General features: G+C 37.7%; 1 protein-coding gene across 5 annotated transcripts in view; it reads right to left on the minus strand.

Moving 5' to 3' along the window:
* Nucleotides 1-14,521, minus strand: part of LOC131073157 (uncharacterized) — a 160,351-nt gene that overhangs the window by 9,092 nt on the left and 136,738 nt on the right. For all 5 annotated transcript variants that reach the window (XM_058009549.2, XM_058009548.2, XM_058009546.2 and 2 more), the window contains 2 exons: nucleotides 13,633-13,707; nucleotides 13,412-13,504 (listed from right to left, as the gene is read on the minus strand). In XM_058009549.2, coding sequence (XP_057865532.1) covers nucleotides 13,412-13,504; nucleotides 13,633-13,707 — 168 coding nt within the window. The remainder of the gene's footprint in view (nucleotides 1-13,411; nucleotides 13,505-13,632; nucleotides 13,708-14,521) is intronic.

Raw genomic sequence — 14,521 nt, forward strand, 5'->3', positions numbered from 1 at the left:
TTTTGGGAGCTTTTTGAATTTCCTTTTCTAGAATGCAAATTTTGAATGCAATGAATTCGCCAGAATGGTCTAATTTTCAATTGGAATGTTGATGCAGAGCTTAAATTTGTCTAAGTGTTGAAGATGAAATGTGAATTTTTGTCCAATTGAATATTTTGACCAAATTTTGACATTTTTGATTTTTGATCCTAGGCATTTCAAATGATTTGTTTTCGCCTTGTGAAGTGATAAAATGTGTAAAATCATGTTATGTTGGCCTGTAGGAGCAAAATCGCTCCTGTCCCTCAGTGAAGGACGGGAGCTCGTTTTCAAATATCTTACTATTCCTGCAGGGTCAAGATGAATTACGAATTGGAAGTGATGGAGAAAGGCGAGATCTTTCCATTGAATATAAATTGAAGATTTTCATGAGCACAGAAATGCCTCCAGGAGCAAAATCGCTCCTGTCCCTCAGTGAAGGACCAGAGCTTAAAATCAAATATTGCTTTGTCCTTGCAGGATTTTAACGTCTTGACGATGTGAAAAGGTCCAAAGAGGTGCATTTTATCAAATGAATATAACTTGAAGCGCTGTCGGGGAGATCAACAGGATACCAAGTCCGGCTTGAGTGAGGTCCTGATCCTGAAATTTGGCTAAGTCTGGAATGTCCTGACCCTGAAATTTGACTAAGTCTGGAAACTGAAAAAACCTCCAAAAACTAGATTTTGCAATATAGCTCCTGGAGGTCTGAAACCACTCTCAAACATCCTGAAAGTATATATGGAATATAACTTAAAGTATAAGAAAGAAGAAACATAGAAGGAAATGTCACTTATACTCCATTAAAATTGTCCTGATCGAGAGTGCGAAAAGTCAAATTTCGCTCGTGTCCTTCTCCAAGGGTCCAGAGCGAAAAGCGCTCCTGTCCCTCTCCAAGGGACCAAGGCGAATCGCTCGTGTCCCTCACCAAGGGTCCAGAGCGAAAATGCTTAGTTGAGCCATTCCTGACCTTGTTTGGACGAATCGAGACATCAAAGGCATGGTGAAGGACGAAATGAGCATGATAGAGCATCCAGACTTGATCAAAAACAACGAAATGATGAAGTTTTTGCCTAGAGGGTCAAATTCGCTCCTGTCCCTCACTGAAGGACCAGAGCGAAATTCTTCATAAGGTACGATCTGGGCAAAGATCAAGTCAAGTTTATGTTTGATGGCAAGGAAGACGATGAAATGAACTCATTGAAGACAAATTGAAGATTTTGAAACGTCAGCAAGGACCCAAAATGCCTAGTTCGCTCCTGTCCCTCAGGAAGGGACCAGAGCGATTTTTGTTGTAGATGATTTTCTCGCCAAATTTCAACCGATCTCAAGGCATGAATGAATGAAAGGAGGCATTGCGAATCCGTTGAATATAATTTTCGAAGGTGATGAAGTGAAATGAGGCCCACAAGAGCAAATTCGCTCCTGTCCCTCTCCAAGGGACCAGGGCGATATGATGATTATATTGCCGTCCCTCCAAGATCAGGACACTCCAAGGCGAAGAACAAGGTACCAAGGACGTTTCGAAGCATCTCCATCAAGCACAAAGTTACAAGGATCGCCACATTGAGGGATTTGCTCTAAAATATCCTAATTCGCTCCTGTCCCTCAGGAAGGGACCAGAGCGAAATTTCCATAAAGACCAAGATTTTGAAAGTTTAACAAGTATCAAGCCACCAAGAGGAATCAAGGGACGTCATTTCACGCATTGAAGGTAATGGCAAGTTGAAGAACGCAAGGACAAGCTCAAAAACTTGAAGTTCGCTCCTGTCCCTCAGGAAGGGACCAGAGCGATATTGATTATATTGGCCAAGTCTCTCAAAATTTACGTTAAGCCAAGGTTTTGCAAGATGGTAAAAGGTCTAAGGCGTCTTTTGAAGGTGATATACCAAAGTGTTGAACGTTAAAATGCTACCAATTTGCACAAAGAGCCTATATCGCTCCTGTCCTTTGGACAAGGACCAAAGCGATTTTTACTAAAATACTCATGTTCCGTCAAAACCAAGACAAGGCAAAGATAGGCATGGTCAAGGACGTCCTTTGGAAGACAATGAATGAAGAACAAAGATCAAAAGTTTGCAAATTTGAGCCAGGACACTAGGATCGCTCCTGTCCCTCAGGAAGGGACCAGGGCGATATTACATCCAAAGGCACTCATTCACACATGCAAGTCAATCTAACTCAAAGGACCCAGCTAAAATGGCGATTTGGACGTAAGGATGAAGACCTTGAACGTAAAAATTGCAAGAATCATGACCAAATTGATGGATTGCTCCTGTCCCTCAGTCAGGGACCAGGGCGATGAGGTACGTATCTTCTCACTTTTTCATTTTGGCGCTTAAAACACATTTTTTAAATTTATTTAAATGCTAACAAAATCGATATTTTATTAAAAATAGCATTTAAATATTGCGCTTAATGTTAATTAATTATTTTGCCTTGTAAAAATCGAATTTGTCAATTTAAATGATAAAGGCATTTAATTAATTATTTATTAATTAATAAAAATCAAGAGGAGCGCTTAGATAGGGAGGTCGGCCTTTATTATTTAATTAAAATCGTTTAAAAATTGCTTTATTTCACAAAAGTCAGCCTTAGGGTGAATGATGAGAGGCGCTTATATAAGGGAGGTGAAAGATTTTTATTTTCACATTATCATTTTTATCATCTCAAGTGCGATTTAAGGAAGACAAAGGGAGAAGTGCGAAGTTGTGTTCAAGGTGGTGCGAATTTCATTTCAAGCTAGGAGGTGCAAATTTATATCCAAAGGAAGGCGTTAGTACTATCCAAGGAAGTGCGAACTTGTCCAAGGCATTGGAGATCACGTCCAAGACTTGAAGGGTGGCGAAGTTGATAAGAGGAACGTTCTTTTGAAGATCACATCAAGACTATCGAATTTCAAATTTTGCCTAGGCGAATTCCTTTATTTTGCATTTTAGAGTTAAGCTCTCAAGTAAGGTATGGCAAGATCTCTTGTTTTAATTTCAAATTTTGATTGTCATTGCCTTAATTTTGAAATTTTGTTTTTCCTTAGCTCAGTCTTTTTTAGGAAATGATTAATAAAGGACTTATCATTAAGTTTCCTAAAATTTGCTCTCTAATTTATGTTATGTATTGCAAAATCATGGTACTAATTTTGAAATGTTGTGTAGGCATCAAATGGAGGTCTCTTCAAGGAAAATCAAGGACGGTCTTCGCCAGGACGATCAAGCCAAGACATGGGCGACCTCTTTCAATCCAATGTTCCAAGGCGAGGTACATCATCATCTTACACATCAAGGACAAAAGGAGTTAGAACAAGAGTTAATTAAAGATAGCCTCTCAACGACATCAAATTGAATATCTAGCAAGCTACAAGTGTCAAATGAGGTGGCATCCTAGTCATCACTTCTCCAATCAGTGAAGTCCATCTCAGCATGTCCAGATTCAATGTACTTAACTCATGGAAGGTGGCACAAACTCCGATGTACCTACCCTGGCTATCCATTGGTCAATTTTTCTAAAAGGGACATGTGTCCAAGCAATACAATTTTATCATTGGTCAAACATTAAATGTTATGTAATGGTTGTAACAAACCCTAATTAGGGTTTTCATCGTAAAATCTTGGCCATTGATCTTGAATTGATCTAAGCCATCAAATTGTATTGTGGGCACTATATAAGCCCAAACATTTCATTTGTAAAAGAGGATTAGAGAGAGTTGTAAATAGTTGGAAGAGTTAGAATATAGTTGATAGAATAGCAATTAGAGTAGAATAGGAGGACAAGGCAAGAAATTGTTGCCATTGATTGTAAACAAACTCCATTTTCATTGAAGTAATGGTGAAATATGTCGTTTTCTTGCAATTTGCATGGTTTCTTGTTGAAGTCTTCAATCTTAGATGGTAGATAATTAGATGAATGGAGGAAATGTGCTTGATTGATGGTGAAATTCGTATATCCATACTACTAGCAGTTTGTTGATTGCAGACTTGCCTTGCGTAGTCAACTGGAATCGTTCAGCCTAAGCCCAATTTCAATTTGTCGTCTCTTCATTGATATGCATCAACTTGGATGGTATCTATGCCTGCGGTGATGATTTGAACATCATAAAGCTTCCCATAGAAGATCGCACTAGTCTTGTGTAGATGTTCCATTGATGTCAAAACAAGACCTAGTTAGAGTTTCATCAAAAATCAATCATTGCTCCTACATTCTTAGTATTAGGATTAGATCCTCTCTTCGCCCTTATCCTTTTTCCATTTTTTTAATCTAAGTTAGTAAGAGCCTGTGTCCAGCAAAGCAGATCGGAAGTTCAATGTAAGTCCCCTTGTGATTCCAGCAAATCACATCATACCATTGGAGCTTGTCCACACGTAGAGACCCTACATCAAAGAACCTTGGAGTCTACCTAACTGATCCTTTACGCGAATCTTCAGCAATTAGAGACTATTTTCTCAAGAGAGGATAAGATGCCTTTAGGTATTTTATTCTGTGTATGATTGTGTACAAAATACACGTCAACACAAACATGACAAAGCCACTTCTTGCTGCCCTCTGTATTTTTGCCCTTGTTGGCATTCACATGTGTGGCAAACTGAAGCAATGGTTTGTTGCGATTGAAAGGCCCTCTTGCAAACTTTTGAAAAGAGGGTGTAGAGCATGCAAAACAGTATTGTGAAGTAGAACCTGAGGTTGGATTTTCTGATTGAGAAGGGTCCATTGGTATTGTCACTTCATTTTCATTGTCACTAACCTCATGACCATCACTGCTGTTGCTGCTCATTTTGTATGTTTTTGTTTATTGTTGAACAATGAAAATCTGAAAACAAATGAATGAAAATAAATTCAATCTACAAACTCACTAGCAAGCTAAAAACTTAGAAAAAAAACTCAAAAAAAAATGAACATACCTTGGCTGTAGCTTGAAACTTGAAGCAAGGCAAAAATCAGTCGAAGATCTCCTCTAACTAACCCAATCTCTCCTCTAGAACATGCCAAAATCTTCTCCAACAAGCAAACTCTCGCAACCTAGAGCAAAACCTAAGAAAATAAAAGTGAATAACAGTGGCTGAACTTTTTTCTATTAGTTTTATTTGTCTTTGCATTTTAAGGTTGTCTTTTAGGTTTACACCCAATTGTGGGCCCCTCACGTCACAGCAAATGTTAAAAAAATAAATAAATAATGTTTTTACAGCCTGGAACTTTTCCCTGCCACGGGGGGCAACTCTGTTGTTTTCTGGACAGCAAGAGACATTTCAGACATCCCTTAGTCTGTCTTGAGGATGAGGAGACGTCCGAAACGACAGCGAAACATTTGCTGTCATCCCTTGCCAATTTTGACGAATCAGAAATGTTGGGAATGTAAAGTTATTTCAATTTCAATTAAAGAACAAGTTATGAACTATGTATGCTATAAATGTATATGAGGAATTATGTTGATGTCTAATAATTCTGATTTTATCTGCAGGTCTGAAAGAGAGAGATCATTTTATGTTTTCTATGTCATCTCCAAATGAATTCAATTGGTATATATATCATTTAGGCAACCGGTCAATTGGTGTATTGACCGGTCATGCCTTTTAGGCATGACCGATCAATGCACCCATTGATCGGTGCCTTTGTAATTATACCATTAACACAAGGCTGTTTATCGGTTCAAAACCTTGATAGCATATTGTAATATAATATAATGATTGATCAAGATAATGAATCGGTTCATGTAAACACCGATGATTCAAAATGCACAATGTATGTAATCCAACCGGTGCAGTTGTTAACCACTGTTAATTCCAAATGAAGCGGTGTATGTATTAAGCCCGATAACAAATATGCCCGATGATTAAGCCCGATAACAGATGTGGATCGGTGCCAATAGTTATGCACCCGATAGCAAGTATGTATCGGCTAATAACCCGATAACTTATAGCATTTAATATGCTAAGCAATGTTTGTAAAATCCGATAATCATATGCAATATAAGTTTAGACATGAAGCATGTAAATAACAGAACAAGGAAGGTTAGAAATATCTGATCTTGCATAAGCTACCATGCATTAACACTCCCTCTTAGCTTTGGAAGATAGATAAGGCAACCTGCATCACATTTCCTTTTCATAACTAAGATAATGTCAATCAACAAAAATCATTTATACATGAGAAGTACCATCAAGACATATGATACAAAATAGAAGAACATCCCCTGAGTATGTGACATAAAGTATTATTTTAACATGTGATAAAAGTAAGAGAATCATCACCTGATCATGTGAGAAATCACCAAAACATGTGATTTGTAAGATTCATCAAGATATCATCTAACACGTGATATTAGTATTGCCTAACACGCAATACTTAAGGATAAGTCTATGAGAAAGGTTAGTTTCTCATCATATCCAAGTTGTGATAAGTGCAATAACATTTGTAAATGTTTATCACAACATAGTCATGGCAAATCCATGACTTACCAGAGATCCAATCATGATCAATGGTTGAGATATCACCTACACGTGATATCAGTATTGCCTAACACGCAATACAAGGATAACCATATGAGAAGTGCTTAATTTCTCATTATATCCAAATTGTGATAATGCAATAACATTTGTGCAAATGTTGTATCACAACATGGTCATGGCACATCCATGACTTACCAGTGATCCAACATGATTACTGGTTTGACTATCATAAGATCGTCACCTTATGATGTCTACATACAAGTGTTCAGTATCTGAGAGATCGTCACCTCTTAGATATGAACACAGGTGGCAAGAAGCCAAGAGATAGTCCAGACATGACAAAGAAGTTTACACATTAAACATCTTAAATATATGTAAGTATAGATTACAAAGCAGATTACCTTTCTATCATACCTAAACCCTTTCTGAAGTGATCAACCTTCACTCTGGAAAGTGGTTTGGTCAGAATATCTGCAGTTTGATCTCCTGTACACACATATTCTAACTTTATCACATTCCTGTCAACCATATCTCGTACATAGTGATATGGAATCTCAATATGTTTGGACCTGTCATGAAATACTGGATTTACAGAAAGTTTTATATAGCTTTGATTATCACACTGAATAACTATAGGTTTCATAGGTTCTCCAAATAATCCCACGAGCAATTTCCTTAGCCATACTGCTTCTCAGGCAGCCATTGAAGCTGCAATATATTCAGCCTCTGTGGAACTCTGAGCTACTGAAGATTGTTTTCTGCTGATCCAGGATATCATGGCTGACCCTAAACTGAAGCAACACCCTGAAGTGCTCTTTCTGTCAGTCACACTGCCAGCCCAATCTGAATCTGTAAATCCATGTAGATCTATGTCAACTTTTTCATATTTAAGACCAAGCTTTAGGGTACCTTATAGATATCTCATTATATGCTTTACTGCAACCAGGTGTATCTCCTTAGGTTCACACATGAACTGACTTAAGGCATTAACAGCATAGCAGATATCTGGCCTTGTATTTACTAGATACATCAGGGACCCAATCATCTGCCTGTATTGAGTGGGGTCAGTAGGTCTTGATTCTGTTGCTGCTTCTTTAAGTTTATGGAAGTTGGTTTCCATAGGAGAGGTCATGGGTCTGCAGTTTAGCATTCTAAATCTTGTCAATATGTCCAAGGTGTACTTCCCTTGGTTCAGTACAATATTATCAGAATTCTGCCATACTTCCAATCCTAGGAAGTAATGAAGAAGCCCCAAGTCTTTCATATCAAATTCTGTGGATAGATCTTTCTTGCATTGATCTATTAGGTGATTATCTCCTGTAATTAATAAGTCATCAACATATAAAATTAATATTAACATATCACCTTTATTTCTTTTGAGGTAGAGATTAGGATCTACATCATTCTTAGAGAAACCCAGCTTTGAGAGGTAGGTGTCAATTCTTTCATACCAAACTCTGGGAGCCTGTTTGAGCCCATAAAGAGATTTCTTGAGTCTACACACATGAGACTTTGCATCATGAATTTCAAACCCTTCAGGTTGCTCTAAGTAGACTTCTTCCATGATCTCGCCATTTAGGAATGTTGTCTTAACATCCATCTGATGTACCTTCCACCCCTTTGCTGCTGCAATGGCTATGACAGCTCTTACTGATGTGTACCTGGCAACAGGTGCAAAAGTTTCTTCGTAATCTATTCCTTCCTTCTGTGAGAACCCTCTAGCTACAAATCTGGCCTTGTGTTTTTCAATACTGCCATCTGCAGCATGCTTGATTTTAAACAACCATTTAGAAGACACGATAGACTTCTTGGTTGGCCTAGGAACGATCTCCCAAACATCATTCTTCATAATGGACTGATATTCTTCAGTCATGGCATCTATCCATACTTTATGTTTGAGTGCATCTGAAACATTGTTAGGTTCAACTTTAGAGAGATCATTCATAAGTGCAACATAGTTGATGAATTTATTAGGCCTCTTGCTTTCCCTGAAGGTTCCTGAAGGAGCAGCAAACTTCTGAGCTTCTGCTATAGTTTTGGTGGCCCATAGTGGTCTTTTCTTGTGATTATCTATAGGTGGGTTTTGTGTTTCACTTATAGTTTCCTCAAGATACTCCCTTTGAAGCTCAGGAGTAGGTTCTTCTCCTAGGTTAGAAGTGGGATTATGAATTTCAGGTTCTATTGTATTTTGAGCCCTTTTGAAGGCTAAATCTTCTTCGAAGATTACATCCCTACTGAGTTCAATATTTCTCTGTCCTTGTACATAGATTCTGTAGGCTTTAGAAGTTTCACTGTATCCTACAACTATTCCCCTTTTTCCAGAGGGTTCTAGTTTTAGTCTTTTCTCTTTAGTTACATGAATATAGACCGGACACCCAAATATCCTAAGATGGCTGATATCTGGTTTTGTTTTGGTAAAGACTTCCTCAGGAGTTTTATCTTCAAGGTGTGAATGAGGACATCTATTTTGTATGTACACAGCAGTGTTGGTTGCTTCTGCCCAAAGGTTCAAGTTTAGATTTTGATCTAGTATCATGGCTTTGGCAGCTTCTACTATAGTCCTATTTTTCCTTTCAGCTACTCCATTTTGTTGTGGATTATAAGGTATTGATAACTCCCTCTTAATCCCAGAATTTTTACAAAAGTCTTTAAATAGTTCTGATGTGTATTCCCCCCCATTGTCAGTTCTTAAGGTTTTAATTTTGTTTTCAGAGAGATTTTCTGTTAATGTTGTAAACTCTTTGAACCTACTTAGGATCTCTTCTGATTCTTTACATTTCAGAAAGTAGATCCACGTCTTCCTAGAGTAGTCATCAACAAAAATTACATAGTACAAAAATCCCCCTAGCGAGGGTACGGACATAGGTCCACATACATCAGAATGAATTAACTCCAAAACTTTGCTAGTTTTCCTAGTACTATTCTGAAATGCATTTTTGGTATTTTTACCTAAGGCACACCCTTTGCAAGCCTCTGAATGATATTGCTTCAACTTAGGTAGACCTGTGACAAGGTTTCCCATGGTTGACAAAGCTCTATAATTCAGATGACCTAATCTCTTGTGCCATACTTCATTTGCATTAGTTGCTTCATGGATCAATGCTAGATTGGGCTCTGTACATAGCTCATACAAATAGCCTTGTCTTCGACCAATGACCTTAGCGTCTTTGATGGAGGATCTCTTTGGCCAAGCCAACACCTTGTTTTCCATGAAGGTCACTCTGTATCCTTGATCTTCTAGTGCTGATATGGAGATTAGATTTCTTTTGATGCCTGGAACATATAGTACTTCTTCAAGTCGTAGTGACATGTCTGACTTCAGTTTGATGGTGCAGGTTCCAATTCCTCTGACTGGATGTGAAGAATCGTCTCCGATGGTTACTTCCTCATCATCTTTCTCTATCATGGAGTCTAGTATTTCTCTAAAGCCGGTGATGTGTCTGGATGAACCACTGTCGATCACCCATGAGTTAGATTTGTTTGAAGTATGGCTTGTAAGTGCTGAGTAGAGGACATAGTTCTCGGAGTCATTTTCTTTTCTAGATTTCTTCACTTTTGCAAATGTGGCTTGCTTCCCTTTCTCCGGACAGTTTGCAACATAGTGTCCGAATTTGTCACACCTATAACATTGAACATGTGATAGGTCTTTCTTAGAAGTGTTCTTGCCTTGTTTGGCTTTTCTTTTCTTGAATTGCTTCTTTTTGTACCTTTTATTGATGTTTGTATTTAGGACTTGCAAGTCTTCATCTATATTCTTCTGTTTTATTCCTACTTTGTTCAATCGGGATTCTTCTTGTAGACAGTCATCTCTTAGTCTTTCAAACTTAGGATATTTGGACCTTGCACTGATGCCTTGGACGAATGTGCTCCATCCACTAGGCAACCCATCTAAAGCAATGAGTGTTAGTTCTTTGCCTCGGATCTCGTAGTCCAAAGTTGCAAGTTCATCTTTTAGAACTGATATCCGCATGAAGTAGGCGTTGATTGTCTCCCCTTTGTTCATGGTGATATGATTTATTTCTCGTTTTAGTGCTAGAGTACGACTTGCATTTGATATCTCAAATGTCTTTTCAAGTGCCTTGAACATTTTATAAGCCGTCTCCTGCTTTCTAATGATGGGCATTATATTATTTCTTACCCCATCCACTATCATTTTAATAGCCTTATCATTTCCCTCGATCCATGTGGATTTCTCGGTTTCATCTTCTGGTTGTGCACTTTCAGTTTGGACATATGAATCAACTTTGTTTTCTCTTAAAATCATTTTGATTCTAAACTTCCAAGCTGAAAAATCTTCGCTACCTCCGAGTCTATCTTCGAATCTGATAGCGTTGGCCATTATGGAAATGTGATGTAGTTTGTAACTTAGTCCTTGAATTTTATCAGAATTGAATAGCCTTAGGTTCGATTACCTTGGCTCTGATACCATGTAAAGTTATTTCAATTTCAATTAAAGAACAAGTTATGAACTATGTATGCTATAAATGTATATGAGGAATTATGTTGATGTCTAATAATTCTAATTTTATCTGCAGGTCTGAAAGAGAGAGATCATTTTATGTTTTCTATGTCATCTCCAAATGAATTCAATTGGTATATATATCATTTAGGCAACTGGTCAATTGGTGTATTGACCGGTCATGCCTTTTAGGCATGACCGATCAATGCACCCATTGATCAGTGCCTTTGTAATTATACCATTAACACAAGGCTGTTTATCGGTTCAAAACCTTGATAGCATATTGTAATATAATATAATGATTGATCAAGATAATGAATCGGTTCATGTAAACACCGATGATTCAAAATGCACGATGTATGTAATCCAACCGGTGCAGTTGTTAACCACTGTTAATTCCAAATGAAGCGGTGTATGTATTAAGCCCGATAACAAATATGCCCGATGATTAAGCCCGATAACAGATGTGGATCGGTGCCAATAGTTATGCACCCAATAGCAAGTATGTATCGGCTAATAACCCGATAACTTATAGCATTTAATATGCTAAGCAATGTTTGTAAAATCCGATAATCATATGCAATATAAGTTTAGACATGAAGCATGTAAATAACAGAACAAGGAAGGTTAGAAATATCTTATCTTGCATAAGCTACCATGCATTAATAGGGAAAACATCCCCTTTGCATCCCCTAGTCCCAAGGATTGGTAGGGGACAGGGATGGGTTTGTCTAGGATAAGGGACGCATCCCCGTGGAAGGTAGCTTTTGGAGGCTAAAATTTAGCCTTAGAAAAAGATTAATCTCTTAATTCTCGGCGTCCCATTAAGACATAAAAGCCCCCCTTTTTAAAAACAATATTTCCAACTAGGCCAAGGGGTACAAATCACTTAACTCGTAAAGCAACAATATTAAAGACTTAGGTGACAAAAATCAAAATTTATTTCTTTGAACATAATAAAACTTCACCCAATATCCAAGTATGAAATATTACACACCTGGAGAAACAGCGGCTGGCCCAACTGCTAAAAATAGACACTAAAAATAGCAACTATTAAAAATAGTGTGTCCCAACACCAAACTGGCCCGATTTGAGATACACTGAAACTTACTATAAATAGTAAGCGTTAAAAATGGCCACTGCTAAAAACAGTAACCCCTGCCAAAAAGCACCGAAAACCACCACCAAGCCTTGCACAGGCCTTGAGTCCCTTAACCAACTCCACTTAGCCTATGGGAACTTTGTAATAGGCTAACAGACTACCAAACTGATCAAGTGCAAGAAGGGGACATTACACATCACTACTGAAACTGTTCTGATCTAAGCTGGAGCATGTGGACATGAAAAATTGGTGGTTGTGCTCAAGAGACTGCCTCATTAAGTCCCTAGGGCCCATTTAGTTTGTTTCAACCTCCAGCAGAGCACTTTTGGAAGATTGGACGTGTGTGTAGACCTAGTACTTGGCGTTTGTATTATATGAATAAAGGTGTTCAAAATAACAAAAACCCTAGGGGGGTGAGACTATTACAAGTGGTGTGTGCTTGTGATGGGAATCAAATAGGATGTGGAAAGGTGATCATGATAGGATTTGCGAAGGGTTAAAACAATTCAAATTTTATGGTAATGACTAGGTAAGGTGTGCAGATTTAGGAGGGTTTTATTAGAAGAAATCGGTTTGTAATGGTTATGTAGTATAACTAAAATAAGATATGAGAGGAGGACCACAAGAGAGATGTAGACAAAGGAGAGATGAAAGATTTCAGATTTGAGATATAAGTCTATAGTACGGATTCTAGATAATGGGAGAAGGAAACTAGGGTTCTATATAGTCCAATAATGGGAAAGGGGAAAACGAACTAAGAGATGATCAAGAAGAGGAACTATACAAGACATTCAAGTTAAGAGAATGATTATTATACCCTCACACTTGTGTCCTTCAGATCTGCAATACTCAGATCCTTCACTTTTCAATGGTAGTTTTACTTTTTGCAATTCCCTATGTGTAAAGTAGATAGAGATGCTAAAGTTTCTATTTTTTGCATTGAGATGACAATTATTGTAATTTGGAGGACAGAATATGCTTTTATAATAACCCCTGCTAAGTTTTTGGGTTAATGACAGTTTCAAACCCAACAAAATTAGGGCATAGAAGAAAGGGAAAATTGTTGTTCTACAAATTCAAACAAGGGCCCTAGCACTAGTGAACGTTATGGCCCAAGGGTGCTAGGGACCTTGAGAGCTATGATCTTGAAACTTTCTGTGGAGTTTGGGCATGATTTCTGTAGTTTAGGGCTCTTGCAGGATCCTTCTTTGACCACCAGGGTGGCCAGAAACTTGTAAAAAGTGATCCTAAACATACTAGGTAAATGGGCACTACACTGAATGCAAAATCATATGATGGACATTTCAAAGGAGACAATTTCCTATCTTATTGTTTTATGAAAAGTGCAAGACCTTTAGCTTTCCATGGGTTCAAAAGCTAGACATAAGTAAATACCTTCATTTTTGGTACTCGTTTTACATCAAAATTTGCCTTCCAGAGCTCATTCATCTTTTCATGAACAATAGTAGAGCGAAGTTCATATCCTAACTGCAAAATACAAGTCAAAAGAAGTAAATGAAATTAATATGAAGATTTACAAATAATGAAATCATTGAAATGTGCTCAAACAACAGACTAAATGATCCTGTCTCTACAATTTCTAATAATATACTAACCAATATGGTTGTCCTGGGCCCAGACAAAGACAGAATAGTTTTCAGAAGTGGTTCCAGGAGGCGTTCAGCATACACCTTGGAAAAATAGGCAATGGCACAGATGTTAAAACTGAAGATTGACATAATGTTTATGACATCTAGCTATGTAACCTTTCTATAATTATGCTAGGAAATGTGTCTGGCAAATCATTTAGCATTAAATCAAGTCTTGCATTCAAGTACAAAAGTTAATAATTAAAATTACAAGAAACTGAATCAGATGCAAAAACGTGTAGAAAACATTTCTCAGCCAGTCTTATCATACATTTTCAAGTATTCAACACCACTTGCAGAAGAATGCACCTTAGTCCTTTATTAAAGTTGGTACTTGGGAGTTGATTGACTGTAAGGCTCATATTAAAAATGGTACATGGAAGTTAGTCAAGTATAAATTTACAGTGACATTGGTAATTGTGAACGATGAATGATGATATATCTAGATGTAACAATGTTATGTCCCTTTTCTAGTCCATTCCAACTTCCTTGGAAACCACCAACTCTCTTGGAGAGGTATTTTGACAATGGCAGAGAGTTCCTAGAGCCAAGATGAGTACATTGATAATTTCTATGTGCAGATCCAACATTCTGGAAGTAATCCACACTTCTTGGTGTTGATGTTTGTAGCTCGGTCGGATGCCTTCTAGGGTCGACCTAGTACTCTTGGAAATTAAGTGGCCTGTCGGCCTTAGGCTTATTATTGATTCAATTTGACTTTGAGTAAGTCTGGCCCTAATTGGGCGTCATATGTAACTTGTAATTGTGATTAGACAAGACCTATAAGTAACTTGTAGGTCTGATCCTTCTTGTCGCCAAAATCAATAAGGCTGACCTAAGGCCTATTAAGAGGCAT

Source organism: Cryptomeria japonica, chromosome 1, assembly GCF_030272615.1.
Source record: "Cryptomeria japonica chromosome 1, Sugi_1.0, whole genome shotgun sequence".
Taxonomy (NCBI): domain Eukaryota; kingdom Viridiplantae; phylum Streptophyta; class Pinopsida; order Cupressales; family Cupressaceae; genus Cryptomeria; species Cryptomeria japonica.